This window comes from Aotus nancymaae, unplaced genomic scaffold (genome assembly GCF_030222135.1).
Source record: "Aotus nancymaae isolate 86718 unplaced genomic scaffold, 86718_ANA_hifiasm-v0.15.2.pri h1tg000064l_1, whole genome shotgun sequence".
NCBI classification, from domain to species: domain Eukaryota; kingdom Metazoa; phylum Chordata; class Mammalia; order Primates; family Aotidae; genus Aotus; species Aotus nancymaae.
This window is the reverse complement of record NW_026988479.1, coordinates 13,431,066-13,452,985: the sequence shown is the minus strand read 5'-3', so window position 1 is coordinate 13,452,985 and position 21,920 is coordinate 13,431,066. Positions and strand designations below refer to the sequence as shown.

The 21,920-nt window shown below is 43.3% G+C and overlaps 1 protein-coding gene across 2 annotated transcripts in view; it reads right to left on the bottom strand.

Annotated features, from left to right (window-relative positions):
* Positions 1-21,920, bottom strand: part of KDM3B (lysine demethylase 3B) — a 78,907-nt gene that overhangs the window by 1,717 nt on the left and 55,270 nt on the right. For both annotated transcript variants that reach the window (XM_012476590.3, XM_064366362.1), the window contains 12 exons: positions 20,405-20,512; positions 19,039-19,166; positions 16,869-17,148; positions 15,561-15,817; positions 11,126-11,392; positions 9,857-10,028; positions 8,494-8,584; positions 8,240-8,370; positions 6,889-7,008; positions 5,413-5,552; positions 4,814-4,990; positions 3,072-3,206 (listed from right to left, as the gene is read on the bottom strand). In XM_012476590.3, coding sequence (XP_012332013.2) covers positions 3,072-3,206; positions 4,814-4,990; positions 5,413-5,552; positions 6,889-7,008; positions 8,240-8,370; positions 8,494-8,584; positions 9,857-10,028; positions 11,126-11,392; positions 15,561-15,817; positions 16,869-17,148; positions 19,039-19,166; positions 20,405-20,512 — 2,006 coding nt within the window. The remainder of the gene's footprint in view (positions 1-3,071; positions 3,207-4,813; positions 4,991-5,412; positions 5,553-6,888; positions 7,009-8,239; positions 8,371-8,493; positions 8,585-9,856; positions 10,029-11,125; positions 11,393-15,560; positions 15,818-16,868; positions 17,149-19,038; positions 19,167-20,404; positions 20,513-21,920) is intronic.

Here is a 21,920-nt window from a genome sequence, read left to right as displayed (position 1 = left end):
CCACCACGCCCAGCCTGTTGCTGAACTCTTTATGTGGACCTTCGCTTAATCCTTGCCAGAATCCTATGACGTAGGTTCTATTATGATCACTCCCAGTTTACAGACGAAAAACTGAGGAAACTCAGGCCACGGTGAATGCCTAGAGAACTTTGCTTCCTTATATGGTTAAGAGGCTTCCCTAAGGTTCTACAGAAAACAAGAGTGGAAGGTAGGAATATGGCATATTTTTTCCCTTTGTGCTTGTATGTTTTCTGATTTGGAAAATACGTAACATGTGAAATTGGAATACACAATAAAAGTTATTTAAAAAAGTGAAGAGGCATATTTAAGTGAAGAGGATGTTAAAGGGCTGACAAAATTGAGGTTATTTCTGGGGAGGAAAAGTGGAGAAATGCAAAGCGGAAGGGTACACGAGGGCTTCAACCAAGTAGTTGCTGAATATGTATGTATGTGTGCTGTAGTTTCTTAAGTTGGGTAACGGGCATCCAAGTCCCTCTTATGCTATTCTCCATTAATTTTTTTGCATTGCTTCAACAAAAATTTGAGTACCTACTATGTGTCAGACATGGTGCTAAGGAAAAGCAGTAAATAAAATAGTAAATTCCTGCCTTCACAGAGCTTAAATAGCTTACATTCTAGTAGAGTTAAGTAATAGATAAAATCTATCTATGTTTCTATCTATGTATGTATGTAGGTATGTATGTATCTATCTATCTATCTATCTGATGGTGAAAATATTACAGAAAAAATAATGCACTGAAAGTGGCACGGAGAGTGCTGAAGCAGGAGTTGCTGTTATTCTAAACAGCATAGTCAGGAAAGGTCTTTGTTTTTATTTGTTTTTTGTTTTTAAATAAAGAGACAGAGTCTGTTGCCCAGGCTGGAGTGTAGTGGGGTGATCATAGGGGACGAGAGCTTCGAAACTCCTGGGCTCAAGTGATTCTCCCACCTCAGCCTCCTGAGTGGCTGGGACTGCAAACACACACCCAATATCCCTGGTTCAGGAAAGGTGTTTAAGGATAAGGTGACATGTTATCTTTACATTTGCATTCTATTTGAACAGTAATGTTGGATGGGTGCGGTGACTCATGCCTGTAATCTTAGCATTTTGGGAAGCTAAGGCAGGTGGATCACCTGTGGTCACGAGTTCAAGGCCAGCCTGGCAAACATGGTGAAACCCTGTCAACTACTAAAAATATAAGAATTAGCTCAGCTTGGTGACACATGCCTGTAATCCCAGATACCTGGGAGGCTGAGGCAGAAGAATTGCTTGAACCTGGGAGGCGGAGGTTGCAGTGAGCCAAGATCATGCCACTGCACTCCAGCCTGGGCAACAGAGCAGGACTCCATCTCAAAATATAAATAAATAAAAATAAAAATAAACACCAATGGTGACTATACTTTGTATAAAAACTTTATGGTAGGCTGGGTGAGGTGGCTCACTCCTATAATCCCAGCACTTTGGAAGGTGGAGACAGGCAGATTACTTGAGGTCAGGAGTTTGAGACCAGCCTGGCCAACATGGTGAAACCCCATCTCTACCAAAAAATACAAAAATTATCTGGGTATGGTGGCGCATGCCTGTAGTCCCATCTGCTTGTGAGGCTGAGGCACGAGAATCACTTGATCCCAGAAGACGGAGGATGCAGTCAGCCAAGATCATGCCACTGCCCTCCAGCCTGGGCAACATAGTGAGATCCTGTCTCAAAAAGAAAAAAAAAAAAAGCAGATAAGACTCAGAGTTGAAGGTGATTAAATCTAAGAGCAATTAAGAAAAATCTCTTCAGTCTGATCTACCAACAACCAGGCATGCCAGAGGACAAGTGGCCACAGTGAAAGCCTAGAGAATTCTGCTTCCTTATTCTTTGTCATTTTTATGCAACTAAAGTACCTAAGTGTATTAATGATGAAATTCTGCCCTTCAAATTCCAATCCATTTCAAGAACAGAGGAAACCTAATCTGATTGTTCAGCTCTGCTCTACAAGGGGATACAGTTCTTAGGGACATGAACTGTAATCCCTAGCAGAGCTCTAAGAAACTGAGTCTGCATAGAAATCTGCTACAAGAAGCAGCTTCAGCGCAATTATTTCTTCTCAGAAACAGGCTTAGAACAGGATGCCATAGGCTTTTCCCACCTGTTTGGGGAGCTCAGTCTAGTTACTAATACTAATAACACTGTAACTCTGAAGGCGAGAGAAATAGAGGACTGTCACAACAGAAATGATTAGGTTAAGCAGTGGCCCACACCTGTATTCCCAGCACTTCGTGAGGCTGAGGTAAGAGGATCTCTTGAGCCTAGCCTGGGCAAGAGACCTTGCTCTATTAAAAAGAAGATAAACCTTTTTGCTGAGACGGAGTCTTGCTCTGTCACCCAGGCTGGAGTGCAGTGGCATGATCTCAGCTTACTGCAACCTCCACCTCCCACTTCAAGAAGTTCTCTTGCCTCAGCTTCCTGGGTAGCCGGGACTATAGGCGTGCACCACCATGCCCAGCTAATTTTTGTAAAAAAGAAGAAAAATAATAAATAAATAAAATAAAGTGGGGCGTGGTGGCTCATGCCTGTAATCTCAGCACTTTGGGAGGCCAGGCAGACGGACCACGAGGTCAGGAGTTTGAGACAAGCCTGGCCAACATGGTGAAACCCCATCTCTACTAAAAATACAAAAATTAGCTAGGAACAGTGGCGGGTGCCTGTAGTTCCAGCTAGTTGGGAGGCTGAGGCAGAATAATCGCTTGAACTCGGGAGGCGGACATTGCAGTGAGCCGAGACTGTGCCACTGCACTCCAGCCTGGGTGACAAAGCAAGTCTCCATAATAAATAAATAAGTAAATAAATAAATAAAATTAAAAAGAAATGATGAGGTTAAAAGATGAGTATTCTCTAAATAAAACTGAGGAGGACTTATTAAATAATTCCTGAAAGGACTCCATATCCCCGAACTTTCCTGCGTCATTTCTCCTCCACAATTAGACCTTCAAAGAATACCCTCAGAAAGGAGAACATGCTTTCTGGTGTAATGTATATAAGTATGCAATGAGAAGACAGAGTGGGGTAGAAGGAGTTATTTACCTGCAGTTTATCCTCATGATTTGTATGAGTGTTAGAGAGATGCCTGAATTCCTGAGTCAGGCGGAAACAGTGCTTTACATGTTCTGGAGATACAAAGTCTTCTGCTACTTTTATGCAACTGTATAGATTGTGAACCTGAGAGGGGCAAAGTACAGAGGGGAAATATCAGACATTAGAGATTTAATAAATATGGAAAACATCCATGATATAGTTAAACAATTTAGAAATATGTGTATTTCCATTTTTGTAATAACGCAGAAAAACTGTAAGTGCAAATTTATAAATAAAAATATTGACCAGGTGCAGTGGCTCATGCCTGTAATCCCAGAACTTTGGGAGGCAGAGGCACATGGACTGCTTGAGCTCAGGAGTTCAAGACCAGCCTGGCCAACATGACGAAACCCCGAAACCCCGTCTCTACCAAAGGAAAAAAGGAAAAAGGAAAACATAAAAATATTAGTATTTGCACAGAAAATGTTCTGGAAAAATATACACAAAACTGTTAACAGTAGGCTACATCTGAGGAAAGAAACTAGATTGGGAAAGTGGGATAAGAGGATTGATAAGAAGAGTATGATACAGGTAGCTGAGCTAGGATTTGTCACTTTTTCTTTAATAGCTTGCATTATTAAAATTATTTTATTTTACTTTTTTTTGAGACAGTTTTGCTCTTGTGGCTCAGGCTGGAGTGCAATGGCACGATCTCAGCTCACCTCAACCTCCGCCTCCCAGCTTCAAGCGATTCCCCTGACTCAGCCTCCCAAGCAGCTGGAATTATAGATATGTGCCAGAATGCCAGCAATTTTGTATTTTTAGTAGAGACAGGGTTTTTCTTCATGTTGGTCACACTGATCTCAAACTCTCAACCTCAGCTGATCCACCCACCTCAGCCTCCCAAAGTGCTGGGATTACAGGTATGAGCCACCGAGTCTGGCCCTGTTTAAATTTTTTTAAATGAACCTTAACATTACAAGGAAGAAAATAAAAGCATAAGTTGGGTGCGCTGGCCCACGCCTGTAATCCCAGCACTTTGGGAGGCTGAGGCGGGCGGACCACCTGAGGTCAGGAGTTTGAGACCAGCCTGACCAATGGAGAAACGCCGTCTCTACTAAAAATACAAAATTAGCTGGGCATGGTGGCATATGCCGGTAATCGCAGGTACTTGGGAGGCTAAGGCAAGAGAATTGCTTGAACCTGGGAGGTGAAGGGTGTGGTGAGCTGAGATGGCACCATTGCACTCCAGCCTTGGCAACAAGAGCAAAAGTCTGCCTCAAAAAAAAAGAAAAGAAAAGAAAAAAAAAAGGCGGTCAGGCGCGGTGGCTCACGCCTGTAACCTCAGCACTTTGGGAGGCCAAGGCAGGTGGATCGTGAGGTCAAGAGATTGAGACCATCCTGGTCAACATGGTGAAACCCCGTCTCTACTAAAAATACAGAAAATTAGCTGGGCATGGTGGCGCGTGCCTGTAATCCCAGCTACTCAGGAGGCTGAGGTAGGAGAATTGCCTGAACCCAGGAGGCGGAGGTTGCGGTGAGCCGAGATTGCGCCATTGCACTCCAGCCTGGGTAACAAGAGCGAAACGCCATCTCAAAAAAAAAAAAAAGGCATAAAATAAGTTGTAGCACAAGCGAAATCAGTCTAATCCAGCTACTTAAATCTTAAATCTCTTGGTAGATCAGCAAGAAAAGCAGAAATAAGAAAACATCCATGAAACTGTCCACCCTAAGCCCCAAGTAGAACTCACCTGGTGTGGGGCTCCAGCAGGTATGAAAACAGCATCACCTAGGAACTGCACGATAGCCCAGCCTTGCACGCCATACTCTTCATAGAGTCGCTTACGGAGGGTCTGGTCCAGGTACCAACTTTGGTCATGAATTGGGTCATGATCAGGGGGGTTCTCTTGGCCTTGTTCTTCTCCAACCTGAAGCCATCATCAAAATCCAAAGACGGGAAAATTAAAAATTATTAACAGCATAAATCCAACTTGTTGCAGCAATGTCCTAGGATGGGGTGAGGGTGGCAAAACTTCTGCTTTATTCTAGTCAACATCCTCTAGGTGTGGATGCAAGCCTTTGGGCTTTTCCACCAGAGGTACCATGGCAAACAGGTCTTTTTTCTTTTCTTTTCTTTCTTTTTTCAGAGACGGAGTCTCACTATGTTGCCCAGGCTGGAGTGCAGTGGCTATTCACAGGTGCAATCCTACTACTGATCAGCATGGGAGTTTTGCCCTGCTCCATTTCCGACCGGCCAACAGGTCTTTAATGACAAGGAACTCCACATGAGAAACCCTAGACAGGGTGTCTTGATATGTGAGCTGGGAGCTCAGCCCACCCAGGGGCATACCTTTCGGAGCAGCTCCCGGATCTTCTCTGCATCCTTGGCTGCATAGATGTGCCATAAAGCACCTGGCTTCTCTTTTCCATCATGAATCCTCTGCTTTGTCACCTCATCAGCATCTCCCTCATCAATTGTCTTGAGTACCTCTGAAAACAGCAAAATGACACTTTCAATGTAGTTAGCCATTTCAGTACCTCTGAGTTAAACAAAATGTCCAATTCAAACAAATTTACTTTCTACTCTTCTCCATCTCTGGAATAATATAAGACAGATCAAATAATCAAAATTCATACTGGTCTAAGCTCCCTACACACCCAAAGAACAAGAATAAACCTTCCTTATTAGAGCTTCAGCATTTTTGGAGGTATAATTTCCCCTTAAAACACATTTCCTGCTCAAACTGTGTAGCCATATCTTATGTTTAACTTGCAGGCTATTTCCTGCTACAAGTATATGGAGTCTGTATCTTTTCTCAAACCCCTTCAAACACTAGCATTCTGGATTTAAGCTCACAAAGCATAAAGCATCACTGGCAAGTTAAGAGGGTTGGCTTCTAATGCTTGTCTGTTATAATCACCTAAAAAACAAGTAATGAATGTTGCAGGTGTGCAGAATCAAAAGCAAATGTAGGCCAGGCATGGTGGCTCATGCCTGTAATCCCAGCACTTTGAGAGGTTGAGGCAGGAAGATCACCTGAGGTTAGGAGTTTGAGACCAGCCTGGCCAACATGGTGAAACCCCGTCTCTACTAAAAATACAAAAATTAGCCAAGTGTGGTGGGACATGCCTATAATCCTAGCTACTCGGGAGGCTGAGGAGAAGGAGAACAGCTTGAACCCAGGAGTTGCAGTGAGCCAAGATCATGCCACTGCACTCCAGCCTGGGTGACAGAGTAAGACTCTGTCTCATCAAAAAAAAAAAATTACCCTGAACCTTGAGATTATAAGTTACTTATTTTCTTTTTTAAAAAAGTATCTCCTTTTTCTGAAATTTCCATAATGAACATATACTAATTTTAACACTGAGATGGCAGAAAGTGCAAATACAGTGCACTTCATTTGCATTTATGCAAATGAAGCAAAAATATCACTTTTATGCTTTATTTCTATGAAGGTCCTGGTTTTATCATCTGTCATTCCACAGCTGACCTGACTGATAGGTCAGGTCAGAACTCTGTTTGCCCTTTCTTTATTCCTCTTTGTGAGGCTACAGAGTGGAAGAGGGCAGCATTTCTAGAAAGAGAAAGACTCTAGTCAAAGATACACAAAGTAGTACTCTTCTCTACTAGAATCTTTCCCTATATCTAGCAACATCCACTGGGCACCCACTTCCCATCAGGACTGGAAGAAACAAGAAAAAGCTACTAGGGGAGTAAAACAAGAAAAAAGAAAAGCCACTGGCCCTGACTAAGGATGAAAACATCCAACTGTATTCCCAAGACAAAGCCTCACCATTCTGAAGCAGTGGGTTCTAGAAATCATACCTTCATCATGAGCACCCTCCCCGATGGGAATCCCAACATACACCATCACATTAACCGCATCAGACACATCTAAGTGTAGATTTGTTGTACCAACTCTTCTATCTTCTGCTGTTATCAACCCTAAAGGAGAAAGGAAAATATGCAAAGTGAAGCGCCAATATTCGGAAGAATCTACATCAACACTATATCTGAAAACATGCTCAAGGGTGTTCTTTCTATTGAGATGGTATCTCGCTCTGTCACCCAGGGTGGAGTGCAGTGGTGTGATCTTGGCTCACTGCAACTTCCACCTCCTTGGTTCAAGCAATTTTCCTGCCTCAGCCTCCCCAGTAGCTAGGATTACAGGCACGTGCTACCACACTCGGCTAATTTTTGTATTTTTACTAGAGACAGGGTTTTGCCACGTTGGCCAGGCTGCTCTCAAACTCCTGAGACCTCATGATCCGCCTGCCTCGGTTTCCCAAAATACTGGGATTATAGGTGTAAGCCACTGCGCCCGGCCCAAGACTTCACTCTCCTAAAATTATTAAGAAATCACTCTCATCTCTTTTATACTGTTTTAAGACTGATTTCTCATTGACATTGTTTGGCCACTGAACAAAATCTACCTCCAAAAAACGATCTCTCCATGAAAAACAAAACAGGCTGGGTGTGGTGACTGATGGCTGTAATCCCAACCCTTTGGCAAGAAGAGGCAGGTGGATCACCTGAGGTCAGGAGTTCAAGACCAGCCTAATCAACATGGAGAAATTCCATCTCTACTAAAAAAATACAAAAATTAGCTGTGCATGGTGGCGCATGCCTGTAAATCCCAGCTACTTGGGAGATTAAGGCAGGAGAATCACTTGAACTTGGGAGGCGGAGGTTGTGGTGAGCCAAGATTGCACAATTGCACTCCAGCCTGGGCAATAAGAGTGAAACTCTATCTCAAAAAAGAAAAGAAAACCAGGTATGGGCATTAGGCATATTCAGATATAGCTGAGCTTTCACTGTGATTTAGGTCATCACTGGCCTTCACAAAGCACTGGCTGGGTAGCATGGCACCCAGACCTGTTCATTATGATTTTGTCAAGTCTCTTTAGACTCAAGAATATGGCTCCTTGGGTAGAGTTTTTGACAGGAAACTTCCTCACAACTGGAGACATGTAAGCTTATGGTCTGGGCCCACATGGATGTTATGAAACCCAGTATGACAAAAGCAAACGTATTAAAAACCATCTTGGATAGTATTCACTTTTCCAGCACCTGCCCGAAATCATCTCTACACCTGACAGTGACCACAGATCTCCTTCTATAGTTGAAATAAGAACAACAATCCCCGGAAAGAGCAATTTTAGTCTCTCCCTCATACCATAGGCGTTGTACATCTTGGGGCCCAGATCAGGCCTTACAAAGTAGCTAGGTAGCCTAGAGGCCAGATTGAGCCTGCCATCTCGTTTGGTATATTCTGGCAGAGGAAGGTTCTCCATTAGATCTTCAAACCTATAAAAGTGCAGGAAAGATGACTTAGCTTGTTATCAGGGAAGAAAGCCAAGAGACAAAGTTCACTTTTCTGTGATTACTTTGTAATGGCTTCTGAAGATGACACCACTGCAGGTCACTAACCTCGTTGGCATCATGTCTCGAAAATCTTCCCCAGGAGGCCAGTCCTTGAGTTTGAGCACCATTGGCTGCCCATCTTCTGACCGCAGTCGTTCTGCAAGACAGAGAATATTCCCATAAACATCTGCTGGTTTGGCTGCTGTCTGATTTTCAAAAATGACAAAGTTTTAGGAGACTAACCTCTTATCTTTTTTTTTTTTTTTGAGATGGAGTCTTGCTCTGTCTCCCGGGCTGGAGTGCAGTGGCGAAATCTCAGCTCACTGCAACTTCCACCTCCCAGGCTCAAGCGATTCTCCCTGCCTCAGCCTCCTGAGTAGCTGCGATTACAGGCAACCGCCACCATGAGAGGCTAAGTTTTAAATTTTTAGTAGAGACAGGGTTTCACCATGTTGACCAGGCTGGTCTTGAACTCCTGACCTTAGGTGATCTGCCCGCCTAGCCCTCCCAAAGTGCTGGGATTACACAGGCGTGAGCCACTGCACCTGGCTTAGGAGACTAACCTCTTATTTCAGAGTTGTAAACTCCCGTAATGAATAGGTGGGCTTTGTTTTCCTCACTCACTACTTTAGTATGTGTCTTATTTTTCCATCTTACAGGGTTCCTGTCCCCCTTGCTCAGAGTTAAAGTGCTCTGCACAGCCCATGGAATCACATGCTTAAGCCTAGGCATGCTCTGGGAGTCATGTGATTGCCATGTAAACTACATGGTTGGCACCAGGGAAGAATGTACCCCACCAAGTGGGTATAATTTGTTTTTTGTTGTTGTTGTTTTTGTTTGTTTTTGAGATGGAGTTTCACTCTTGCTGCCCAGGCTGGAGTGCAATGGCGTGATCTTGGCTCACTGCAATCTCCGCCTCCCAGGTTCAAGCAATTCTCCTGATTCAGCCTCCTAAGTAGCTGGGATTACAGGTGCCTGCCACTACACCTAACTAATTTTTTTTTTTTTTAGTAGCGACACCACACCTGGCCTTAATTTGGTTTTATTTGTGGTGCCATCTTGGCTCATTGCAATCTCTACCTCCTGGGTTCAAGTGATTTTCCTGCCTCAGCCTCCTGAGTAGCTAGGATTATAGGCACCCACCACCACGCCGAGTTAATTTTTGTATTTTTACTAGAGACAGGGTTTCACCAAGTTGGGTGGGCTGGTGTGGAACTCCTGACCTCAGAGATCCATGCATCAGCCTCTGAAAGGGATGAAACTATAGGAGCGAGCCACTGCGCCTGGCTGTATGTATGTATGTATGTATTTATTTATTCAAGTCCCCATTATGTTCCAGAATATAATTTATTATTCAAAGGCAGAGCTGGGCATATAGATGTTTATTTCCCAGTTTGCTATTACTGAACTAGGTATAAAAGCTACTTACTGCATATGATCTCGAAACCATCCCAGAAATCCCGAACTTTCACATCGGAAATTATAGCACAGTTCCTGCAGTTCACCAAGTCCACATCCTGGTCTCCAAATTCCTGGCTAAAGGCTTCTGGCTTCCAGAGCTCAGACTTGAGCTTTTTATGTACCCCCGAAACAAGCACTGGCTATGAAAACAAAAATATCCCAATCAGAGCAATCTAGGAAAAACTTCCAGCTCTAGGGCTGAGAGAGAAAGGAGGGTTTCCTTAGGAGGGCCTCCTCTTCTCCAGGAAAGCTCTACTATTCTTTCCCAGTTTTATAATGCATGGATTTCCACATGTCAACTAAAGTGAAAGGAAATGCTTCTACTCCATTGTTATGCTTGATTCTCACCCTTGGGAAATCACTTCTGTCGCCCTAATACCTGCCACTGTTTTAAGGTGAGAGGACAAATAGCTGACAAGTGCAACTTTGAGATTTGAGAACACTTCCTCATACTGAAAGTGACAATTCCATCCATGAGCTCCCCCTTCCTCAACACCTGCTAAAGTTTTTAAACTAGGGATTGTTAATCACACTATCAAAAAACTTGTGTGGCCTTAAAACATTTACTTAGAAAAAGTACTACCTAGCTCTAAACCCTCCTCCACCCCATGTTAAAATCACACTTAAGGATTTTTCTCTAAAGGTGTTATCAATACCAGATCATCACCTAACAGAAATTTCAATTGCCTTTTTAAGAACACAGAACTACACAGCTTAGAAACAAGAGGATGCATGGTGTGTTTTTAGGAATCTCCTTGCTTTTATTTATTTATTTTTTTGAGGCAGAATCTCGCTCTGTCGCCCAGGCTAGAATTCAGTGGCATGATCTCGGCTCATTGCCCCCTCTGCCTCCTGCATCAAGTGATTCTCCTGCCTCAGCCTCCTCAACAGCTGGGATTACAGATGCCCACCACCACACCCAGCTAGTTTTTTTGTATTTTTAGTAGAGAATTTTTAGTAGAGACAGGGTTTCATCATGTTGGCCAGGCTGGTCTACTCCTGACCTCAGATGATCCGCCTGCCTTGGCCTTCCAAAGTGCTAAGATTATAGGTATGAGCCACCATGCCCAGCCATCTCCTTGCTTTTAAAAACCCAAGACAACTTGAAGTAGCAAGGCTATTATAATAACCTCAGTATGTCTAAATCTCCCTGGTAAAAGGAGAGACCTGGAATTGTCCCGGTAGCTGTGGTAGGCAGGCAGACAGCTGGTCCTCAGAATGACTTGTTCTTGCTTACCTGACCTTGCTTCCAACACTCCCGGAAGATCTTCCAATTGTTTTTGTTGCTGGGATCATGGAGACACAGAAGCCTCCCATCACAGAGCCAGGAGTGAGAAGTATGGGGATCTAGCACATTTAACCCCATCACCATTTCCTTCACTTCCTTCTGGGTATCAGTCAAGTTGCAGGCCCGCTTTGATGCATCTGAGGTTTTCTTATTTTCTACCACTGAGGCAATGATGTGGTCAAGAAAGTTGGGTAGGCTGGCCTTGCTCTTCACTCCCTGCCAGACACAAATCCATCAGGTAAGCTTGACTGAAGCACCATGAGAATGGCATTCCAAAAATGGTCTCACAGTTGTATTCACAGGTAGTTCTGACCTATCTGATTAAATTCTACAAAAGTTATTAAAATGTCTTTTACAATTGGAAGGGGCTAAGTCAACATCTTAAATTCCTTTATCTTTTATATTTTATCTTAACAATTAGGTAGGAAAGGAAAGTATAGAAAGATCCCTTCTGCCTTGAGAGATTTGAGTCCTAAGAAATACCTCTAGCATCAGCCACTGAGTGTACAAAGCACACATGCATGTAGACTGCAGGGATCATCAAATGCTGTAACTGAGTGAGAAAGATCATTTAGTTTGAGGGTTCTAAATTTTTCCTAATCAGCAGGCCCAAGGGATACAATACTTCGATTAAGTAACTGAAGTGACTTTATCAAGGCAGGGAGCACCTCAATGAAGGGTGTACCAGAGTGTTCAAGAGGAATTGTATATTCTGAAAGCAGTCTCTGACTCTCCAATTTTTCCCTCACTACTGTCCCACTGAGAATCACTCACCTGTTTCAGCTGATGGGAAAGCTCAGGCCCAGAGATGAAAGTGACATACCTAAGGTCACAAAACTAAAGGTAGTTGAGCTTTTATAAACTGGATAATCCTATGCTTACAGTATTACTAATCCCTGTCTCTATAAAGTGTGTATAATCATGTAACATCATGGAAGAATCAGAAAAAGAACTGGTGGTATGATGAGCAAATATACATAAAACATTACCCAAAGTAATTGTTTTGTTTGCTTTTTAAAAGTTACTTATCCAGGCCAGGTGCAGTGACTCACATCTGTTATCCTAGCACTTTGGGAGGCGTAGGTGGGTGGATTACCTGAGGTCAGAAGTTCGAGACCAGGCTGGCCAACATGGTGAAACCCTGTGTCTACTAAAAATACAAAAATCAGCCAGGTGTGGTGGCATATGCCTGTAGTCCTAGATACTTGGGAGGCTGAGGCAGGAGAATCGCCTGAACCTGGGAGGTGGAGGTTGCAGTGAGCTGAGATCGTGCCACTGCACTCCAGCTTGGGCAACAGAGTGAGACTCCTTCTCAAAAAAAAAAAAAAAAAAAAAAAAAAAAAAGTTACGTATCCAAAAGAGAAATAATCACCCACATATATAGGGCTCAATCACCCAAAATTCATCACATTTCAGCCATCAATCATAAAATAGAATATGACTAGCCGGGTGTGGTGGCTCATGCCTGTAATCTCAGCACTTTGGGAGGCCGAGGCAGGTGGATCACCTGAGGAGTTCAAGACCAGCCTGGCCAACATGATGAAACCCTGTCTTTTTGAAAAAATAAAAATAAAAATAATATGACACATATTGATGTATTCGCTTGAAATGATTTGCAGATCATATAAACTGAAAATCAGAGAAACAAGGTGTAGAACATCTGTATAAAATGAGGAAAGCATACACATGATAATATCTCGAGGCAGCTGGGAGGCAAGGGTGTGAAGGAAACCTTTCATTTTAAACCTTTTTTCTATCTTAAATTAAATTAAATGATTAATTTTTTGAGTTGTAGTCTCACTCTGCTGCCCAGGCTGGAGTGCAGTGGCGCAGTCTTGGCTCACTGCAACTTTCACCTCCAGGGCTCAAGCAATTCTCCTGCCTCAGCCTCCTGAGTAACTGGGATTACAGGCACGTGCCACAATACCTAATTTCTTATTTTTTGTAGAGATAGGGTTTCACCATGTTGACCAGGCTGGTCTCGAACTCCCGAACTCAGGTGATCCGCCTGCCTCAGCCTCCCAAAGTATTGGTATTACAGGCATGAACCACCGCACCCAGCCTCATTTATTTTTTTGAGACAATTCTCCCTCTGTTGCCCAGTGTGTGGTGCGATCTTGGCTCATTGCAACTTCTGCCTCCCAGTTTCAGGCAATTCTCCTGCCTCAGCCTCCCAAGTAGCTGGGATTACAAGCATGTGCCATCATGCCTGGCTACTTTTTGTATATTTAGTAGAGATAGGGTTTTGCTATGTTGGTCAGGCTAGTCTCGAGCTCCTGACCTCAAGTGATCTGTCTGCCTCAGTCTTCCAAAGCGCTGGGATTATAGGTGTGAGCCACTGTGCCCAGCTGCCTTTCTTTTTTTTTTTGAGATGGAGTTTCACTCTTTTTGCCCAGGCTGGAGTGCAATGGCATGATCTTGTCTCATCGCAACCTCAGCCTCCCGGGTTCAAGCGATTCTTCTGCCTCAGCCTCCCGTGTAGCTGGGATCACAGGCGCTCACCACCTGGCCCAGCTAGTTTTGTATTTTTAATAGAGATGGGGTTTCTCCATGTTGGTCAGGCTGGTCTTGAACTCCTGACCTCAGGTAATCCGTCCACCTCAGCCTCCTAAATTGCTGAGATTACAGGCATGAGCCACCGTGCCCCGCCTCTTTTCTCTTTTAGATGTTGTACCTTGTGAATGCATTCATCCAATAAATGCTTACTAAACATGACTGGATCAAACACCATGGCCCTAGGGATATACTATAGAATAAAACAGGAAAAAATACCTTTAGGAGAGGCAAGAGACAGAAAATAAAACATACAATAGGTCAGATGGTAATGAGTGCTATGAAAAAAACAAAGCAGGGAAAAGAGATATGTGCAGAGGTAACAGTGTGATGGAATTTTAGAAAGGGTGATGTACAAAGAAAGGGTAACTGAGAATAACGTTTCAGGAGGTAGGTGAGGGAGCTGATGATGAAGCAAGCAAGGGGGTTACATGGGAAAGAAATTCTAGGTAGAGGAAATAACAAGTGCAAAGGCTCTGAAGAGGGAGCTTGCCTGGCCAGGTTCAAACAACAGCAAGAAGGTGGGTGTGGCTGGAACGGAGTGAACAGGACACGGTGTGGTAGCTGAAGTCACAGAGGTGATGGGAAGAGGAACAGATAAGGCTACAGCCTCATAGTCCAGGTGTGTATTCTATTTATCTGTAAGCACTATAAGGAGAGCTCATCTTATGAGAGAAAGAGAAAGCCCTTGGAGGATTTCAGGCAGAGGTGATATGATCTGACTTATATTTTATTATTTTTTTCTTTTCATTCTTTTTAAATTTTTATTTCTTAATAAAAAGCCTCTAGTGGGATGCCTTATATTTTAAAAGGACCACTCTAGCTACTGTGTTGAAAATACATTGTTGGCTGGGCGTGGTGGCGCGTGCCTGTAGTCCCAGCTATTAGGGAGGCTGAGGCTGGAGGATCTCTTGAATCCAGGAGTTCTGGGCTGTAGTGTGCTATGCTGATCGGGTGTCCGCACTAAGTTCAGCATCAATATGGTGACCTCCCGGGAGCGGGAAACCACCAGGTTGCCTAAGGAGGGGTGAACCAGCCTAGGTCGGAAACGGAGCAGGTCAAAACTCCCGTGCTGATCAGTAGTGGGATCACGCATGTGAATAGCCACTGCACTTCAGCCTGGGCAACATAGCGAGACCCTGTCTCAAAAAAAGAAAATACATTGTTGATTGTGAAGGGCAGAAACAAGGAGACCTGCAAGGAATTTATTGCAAAAACTTAGGCAAGATGTTGGCTCAGACCAGAGAGAAAGCAATAGAACTGATGAAAAATAAGTGGATTCTGAATATAGTTGGAAGATCAAATTTGAAAGGATGTGCTAACAAATTAGATATGAAAGGTAAGACAGGTGATTCCCAAATAATTCTAAGATTTCTAGTGCAAGCAATCAGAAGGACAGAGATGCCACTGACCAGTAAGAGAAAACTAAGGAGAAGCAGGCTTATGATCAGAAGATCAGTTCAGGCTTACATGCATTAAGGGTTTCAGGTATCTATTAGATATCCAAGAGAATACAATACAAACGTACTATCCAGGTTAAAAAAAATTAACGCCTGCTATTATCAAGAAAATCAAGGAATCATTGTATTAACTTTTCTGTTGATGACTGAAAAACTTTAAATTCTCAACTTTTACTGACTTCCTAACATGGTACAAAGCTTCACTACTTAAAAAAATCTCAAACATTCCCAAAACTTTAAAGAGAGACCTTGTCGGCTTGACAATGTAGAGAACACAAATCACCCATGTGCCCTCTAACCCAATTATCAGATCTCTGACAGTTCTTTCATGGAAAGGCAGCAAAGGCTAGAGTTGCAGAGAGAACACTTACTGCTGAGGACGTAGAGAAGGCAGGGGGAAAAGGTATGCCTGTGTCCAAAGGGGTTTGAGGAAGTTTTCCAGGCCCGGAGTGAAGGAGATCTCGAAGGCTAGAGCCTTCGGTTTTATTGTTGGAGGCAGTGGGACCCAGCAACAGACTGTTAAAAAGCTTTGGAGTCAACGGAGAGACCTTTGCAGTGGAGTTGAATGAGTCCAGTCCAAAGGGTGAATGAGACTCTTTGTTGAGCACCGACCTCAGGGACCCTGCTTCTGTAAGAACATAACCGGGAATAGCATTAGGTACAAAAAGGAATACCCAGCACACAACTGACTCCTAAAAATCAGTCACGTGGGAAGAAGGAAAGCTTCTCTCCCTTCCCCTGCACCCCCCAAACTGTGTATGCTCTGTTTGGGTCTAGCCTGACAAGCTATAATTACAAGAGGTCTCACAGCCAAGGAGAAGCTCTCCTACTATTTCTTTACCAAATCTGAATTTCAAACTCCCTTTTGTTCTCATCCATCTTTCATATCCCTTACTTTCTAAGACAGTGTTTCAAGTGGATCTCCAGAATACCTGTACTGAAGTCACTTGGAGTGCTTGTTAAAAATGGAGATCACTACCCCCAGAGATTCTGGTTTCACAGTTCTGGGTGGGGCACAGGAATCTGCATTTTAAACCATTTCCCAGGTGATTCTTGTGTCCACTGAAAACTTCTACTCTAAATATAGCTCTCAATCCTGGCTGCATAACAGAACCATCTGAGAATCTTGTTAAAAACCTTGTATGGGGCCGGGCACAGTGGCTCACACCTGTAATCCCAGCACTTTGGGAGGCTAAGGTGGGCAGATCATCTGAGGTCAGGAGTTCAAGACCAGCCTGACCAACATGCAGAAACCCCGTCTCTACTAAAAATACAAAAAAATCAGCCAGGTGTGGTGGCACATGCCTGTAATCCCAGCTACTTGGGAGGCTGAGGCAGGAGAATCGCTTGAACCCAGTAGGCAGAGGTTGTGGTGAGCTGAGATCGTGCCATTGTACTCCAGCCTGGGCAAGAAGAGAGAAACTGCTTCTGAAAAAAAACCAAAACCTTGTATAAATTCTGACTAAGGAGATCTAGGGTAGAGCCCAGGCATGTGCCTTTTTAGAGTAGCTCCACTTCTAGAAAGAAGCTGAAAGACAGTCCTTCATTTTTATGTGATTAGCCAGAGACGGCAAGTGGCATGTTTCATTAATGTGGATGGTAATCTATGAGTTCAAAGAATCCTGGAACAAACTCTTGAGTTCCACCACAGGCAGAGCAGAGGTTTGTATGCATCTCACCTTTTGTTTCTTCTTTAGCCTTCTGGGTTGCTAAATCTGCCAACCAGTGCAGGGCGGAGGAGGGTGGGGCCATGTCAGGGCAAGGAGGCCTGATGGCTTTCAGTTCACTATTGCTGTTTGATGCCGAACTGTCTGTTTTCAGAGCATCTTCAGATCTGATGTCAGTGCTGTCGGCTTTGGGAACATGGTCCGGCTCTGGAGTTGTTACTGCTACCGGTCCTCCTCCGCCTGAGAAGGTAGTTTCGTTTCCAGAAGAGGCACTAGGGTTTATGCTAGGAAGCTAAAACACAGAAGGTCAACATGATTAGAGTGCTGTCCTTGACAACACGACTAGTAATGGCTTCACACACTAAATAGGTCTGGGAAGAATAATCTGTCCCGTAAACTGGCATTTCATACATTCTTTAATTCAAAATGTATTTATTCAGTCATATAACATGCCAGAAACCAGGCTACGTTCTGTGATCAGTGAACAAGGCTTGAAGTTTGCAATCTAGAATAAAGACTTAGCATGTCTGACACAATTTATACAATGGCAAGCTAGTAATTTAAATGACCATAGTACTGTTCCTAGGATTACATAACATAGTATATGCAAAGGGCTTAGCATGGTTCTGACACACATAAATGCTAAATAAATGTGTATTACTCTATCATTGATTTTTCCAAATAATTTGCTCTATCTAGAGTATTTACATACTCTATATGGTCAACTCTACTGAAAATATATCTTGAGACCCCTCAGCATTAATCCCTGTGCCTCTTATCATCAACAATGTGTTATAGCAGTGTTGCCAGAAAGGCCTTGGAATGTAAGCAGTTGGTTGTAGGTCAGGAGTTCAAGACCAGCCTGGCCAATATGGTGAAACCCTGTTTCTACTAAAAATACAAAAAATTAGCCGGGCATGGTGGCTCATGCTTGTAATCCCAGCTTCTCAGGAGGCTAAGGCGGGAGAATCACTTGAACCCAGGAGACGGAGGTTGCAGTGAGCCGAGATTGCACCACTGAGCTCCAGCTGGGTGACAGAGTGAGACTCTGTCAAAACAAAACAAAACAAAAAAACCAGGCCAAGTACAGTGGCTCACGCTTATAATCCCAGCATCTTGGGAATCCGAAGTGGATGGATCACTTGATGTCAGAAGTTTGAGACCAGCCTGAGCGACATGGTGAAACTCTGTCTCTACTAAATATACAAAACTTAGCCGGGTGTGGTGGCACATGACTATAATACCAGCTACTCAGGAGGCTGAGGCACGAGAATCGCTTGAACCTGGGAGGCAGAGGCTGCAGTGAGCCAAGATCACGCCACTACACTCTAGCTTGGGCAACAGAGTGAGACTGTCTCAAAACAAAAACTGACAGAGCAATGTGAAAACCATTGCCTCTGAACCCAACTCAATGAACCAATCTTCATATTTCTGTCTTCTGTACCTGAGATGAATCCAGTGATAGGACCATGTATCATCTCAGATAAGACTCAAGAAGACCAGTAGTATTCTTAGCAACCTTTTCTATATTCTTTACCCATACAAAAACCCTGAGGTATACATCTTGACAAGATGCTAAGAATCTCTTTGTACTATTAGTCAACTTTGAACTGGTTTAAAGATGAATGAAGGCCGGGCGTGGTGGCTCACGCCTGTAATCCCAGCAGGTCCGGCATGGTGGCTCACGCCTGTAGTCCCAGCACTTTGGGAGGCTGAGGCAGGTGGATCATGAGGTCAAGAGATCAAGACCATCCCGGCCAACATGGTGAAACCCTGTCTCTACTAAAAAAATACAAAAATTAGCTGGTTGTAGTGGCGCATGCCTGTAGTTCCAGCTACTCAGGAGGCTGAGGCAGGAGAATTGCTTGAACCCAGGAGGCGGAGGTTGCAGTGAGCCAAGATTGCACCACTGCACTCCAGCCTGGCGCCTGGCAACAGAGCAAGACTCTATATCAAAAAAACAAAAAAAAACAAAAGATGAATGAAGAGAAGCTGTTACCAATCAGGAGTAATTAAATAATCCTTTGAGTTAAGTTCTTTGAGCTCTCTCTAGAAAGGCTTCCCCATCCCCTAATTCCCCAGGAATCCTATAGTAGCCTGGGATTAACAGAGCTGAAAAGAGAGCATTTCCTGGTACAAAAATCTTAGCTTCATTTAGTTATACCCACTCACACCAGTTTACCTGTGACATCCCATTGGTGACGGCAGGTCTCAACACAGATTTGTTCTGTCGACTGATACACGGGCAGTTTGCTTTAATTCCCCACTTGCCCCGGGCAGCATGTACCATGTCTCCAATATTGTAAAGAGCTGGGAAAAAAGGTAACAATAAAAATAACACCAGAATACTTATATATGCCACATATTGTGCTAAGAGTCTTCTTTATATTATCTTTCTCAATTCTTACCACATTTCAATAAGGTAGCTTTCTTTTTTTTTTGAGACGAAATCTCTCTCTGTCACCCAGACTGGAGTGCAGTGGCATGATCTTGGCTCACTGCAACCTCCACCTCCTGGGTTCAAGCAATTCTCCTGTCTCAGCCTCCTGAGTAGCTGGGACTACACGCTAGTGCCACCACGCCCGGCTAATTTTTTTGTATTTTTAGTAGAGACAGGGTTTCACTGTGTTAGCCAGGATGGTCTTGATATCCTGACCTTGTGATCTGCCCACCTTGGCCTCCCAAAGTGCTGGGATTACAGGTGTGAGCCACTGTGCTCAGCCAGGTAGCTGCTTTTATCTTCAATTTTTGATGATCAAACTGAGACTGAGAGAAGTTAGGTCACTTGCTCAAGTACAGAAAGCTGGTAAATGGAAGCACTTAAACACTTTAGTCCAGGTATATCTACCCCTCAAGTTCTGTTACTTTTAAGCACTAAGCTACACTCCTTTCTCTCGTCTAGTAAACATTAACATGGTGTCCTCCAGGGGAAACTCTAGGGATAGATTCTTTAGTGTTCAAGAGTGTAAACATTTTAGCTGGAGTTTTACAAGCCTAAAACCAGAAGTCTTTCTGAAAGCCTAGGCACTGGCTTTTTCATTCTGGCTTCCCAAAGTGCTGGGATTACAGGTATGAGTCACTGTGCCCAACCTGAGGTATAATTTATAAAGAATAAATTCCAGCCAACCACAGGAATGTGAAATGATATCCAGACACAAAATTAGTTCCTTTGATCAGAAATGGGGAGTAGAGTGTGCAGTGGCCACATGCACACTAAAACACATTGAAAGACACAAATTTGGCTGAGCACAGTTGCTCATGCCTTTACTCCCAGCACTTTGGGAGGTCAAGGAGGGAGGATCTCTTGAGGCCAGGAATTCAAGTTTGCAGAAGGCTATGATCACACCACTGCACTCCAGTCTGGATGACAGAGCAGACCATGTCTCTTACAAAAACAATAATAATAAAGATCCAAATTCTCAGAGAAATCCGATGATGCTTAAAAGAAAAAATCAGGATAAGATAAAACATTTCAAAATTTTTATGTTGTATGGCTATCTCAACTAAAAACATTTCTTCCACCAAATCTAAAAAAGGAATTTCCTTACCTGTGCCAGGAATAATTTGTGTGGGCATGAGATTCTCTGGTTCGTGGGACTGTCCCTTTGCACACTTCAACCAGGAGAAAACTTCTTCATCACCCATCTCTTCCGTCTCTGAAATAGAAATGAATGATTTCACCTATTTTATAAGGGTCACAAAATGGATCCTTCTGAGTGGGAGTTTCAGAACCCCAAAGGCCAAATAGCTAACCTAAAAAAACAAAAAGTCTCTGCTTTACTGAGATTTTATTTATTTACTTATTATTATTTTTTCTTTATTCTATTATTTTTTGGGTCCCTCCAGCTTAGCTTCTCTGCATTTATTTACTTATTTTTGAGATAAGGTCTGGCTCTATCATCCATGCTGGAGACTAGTGGCTTGATCTTGGCTCACTGAATCCTCCCACCCTAGCCTGCAGAGTAGCTGGGACTACAGGAGTACACCATCACCTCTGAGTAATTTTTGTATTTTTTTGTAGAGATGGAGTTTTGCCATGTTGCCCAGGCTGTTCTCGAACTCTTGGGCTCAAGTTCCTGGTCCTGCCTTGGCTTCCCAAAGTGCTGGGATTATAGGCATGAGTCACTGTGCCCAACCTGAGGTATAATTTATAAATAAATTCAACAATTTAAAGTGTTTACCTTAGTGAGTTTAGAGAAACTGAATGAACAACTACCACAATCACGACACAGAACCTTTCTATTCCATCTCCAAAAGTCAGTTCTCTCAGGCTCTTTGCAGTCAAGTCAATTCTCTTTCCTCAAGCCTTGGCCATCAGTGATCAACTTTATAATACTAGAAGCATGTAGGATGCAGTCATTTGTGTTGGGTTTCCTTCACTTAGCATAATGCTTTTGAGACTCATCTATACTGTTGTATTAGTAATTCATTCCTTTTTATGGCTGAGTAGTATTCCATGGTATGAATGTACCATGACTTGTTTATTCATCAGCTGGTGAACATTTGGACTGTTTCCAATTTTTGGCTATCATAAATAAAGCTGCTATATGGCTGGATGCAGTGGCTCACGCCTGTAATCCCAGGACTTTGGGAGGCTGAGGTGGGCCCAGGAACTTGAGCCCAGGAGTTTGAGACCAGCCTGGACAACATGGCAAAACACTGTCTCTACAAAAAACAAAAAAAAAAAAACACAACAAAACTTAACTGAGCATGGTGGTGCATGCCTGTGGTCCCAGCTACTTGAGAGGCTGAGGTAGGAGGATTGTTTGAGCCTGGGAGGCAGAGGCTGGAGTGAGCAGAGATCACTCCATTGCACTCCAGCCTGGGCAACAGAGAGATCCTGTCTCAAAAACAAACAAATAAAGCAGCTATAAACATTCATGTATAGGTCTTTTTCTGGAAATGTTTTCATTTCTCTTGTAAATACCTAGCAGTGGGATGCCATGTCATATGGTAAATTTTAGTTTTATAACTTTGTAATAAATGACCTTATTGCTTTCCAAAGTGATGGTACCAATCTGCATTCCTACCAGCAATATTTAAGAGATCTACTTCCTCCACATC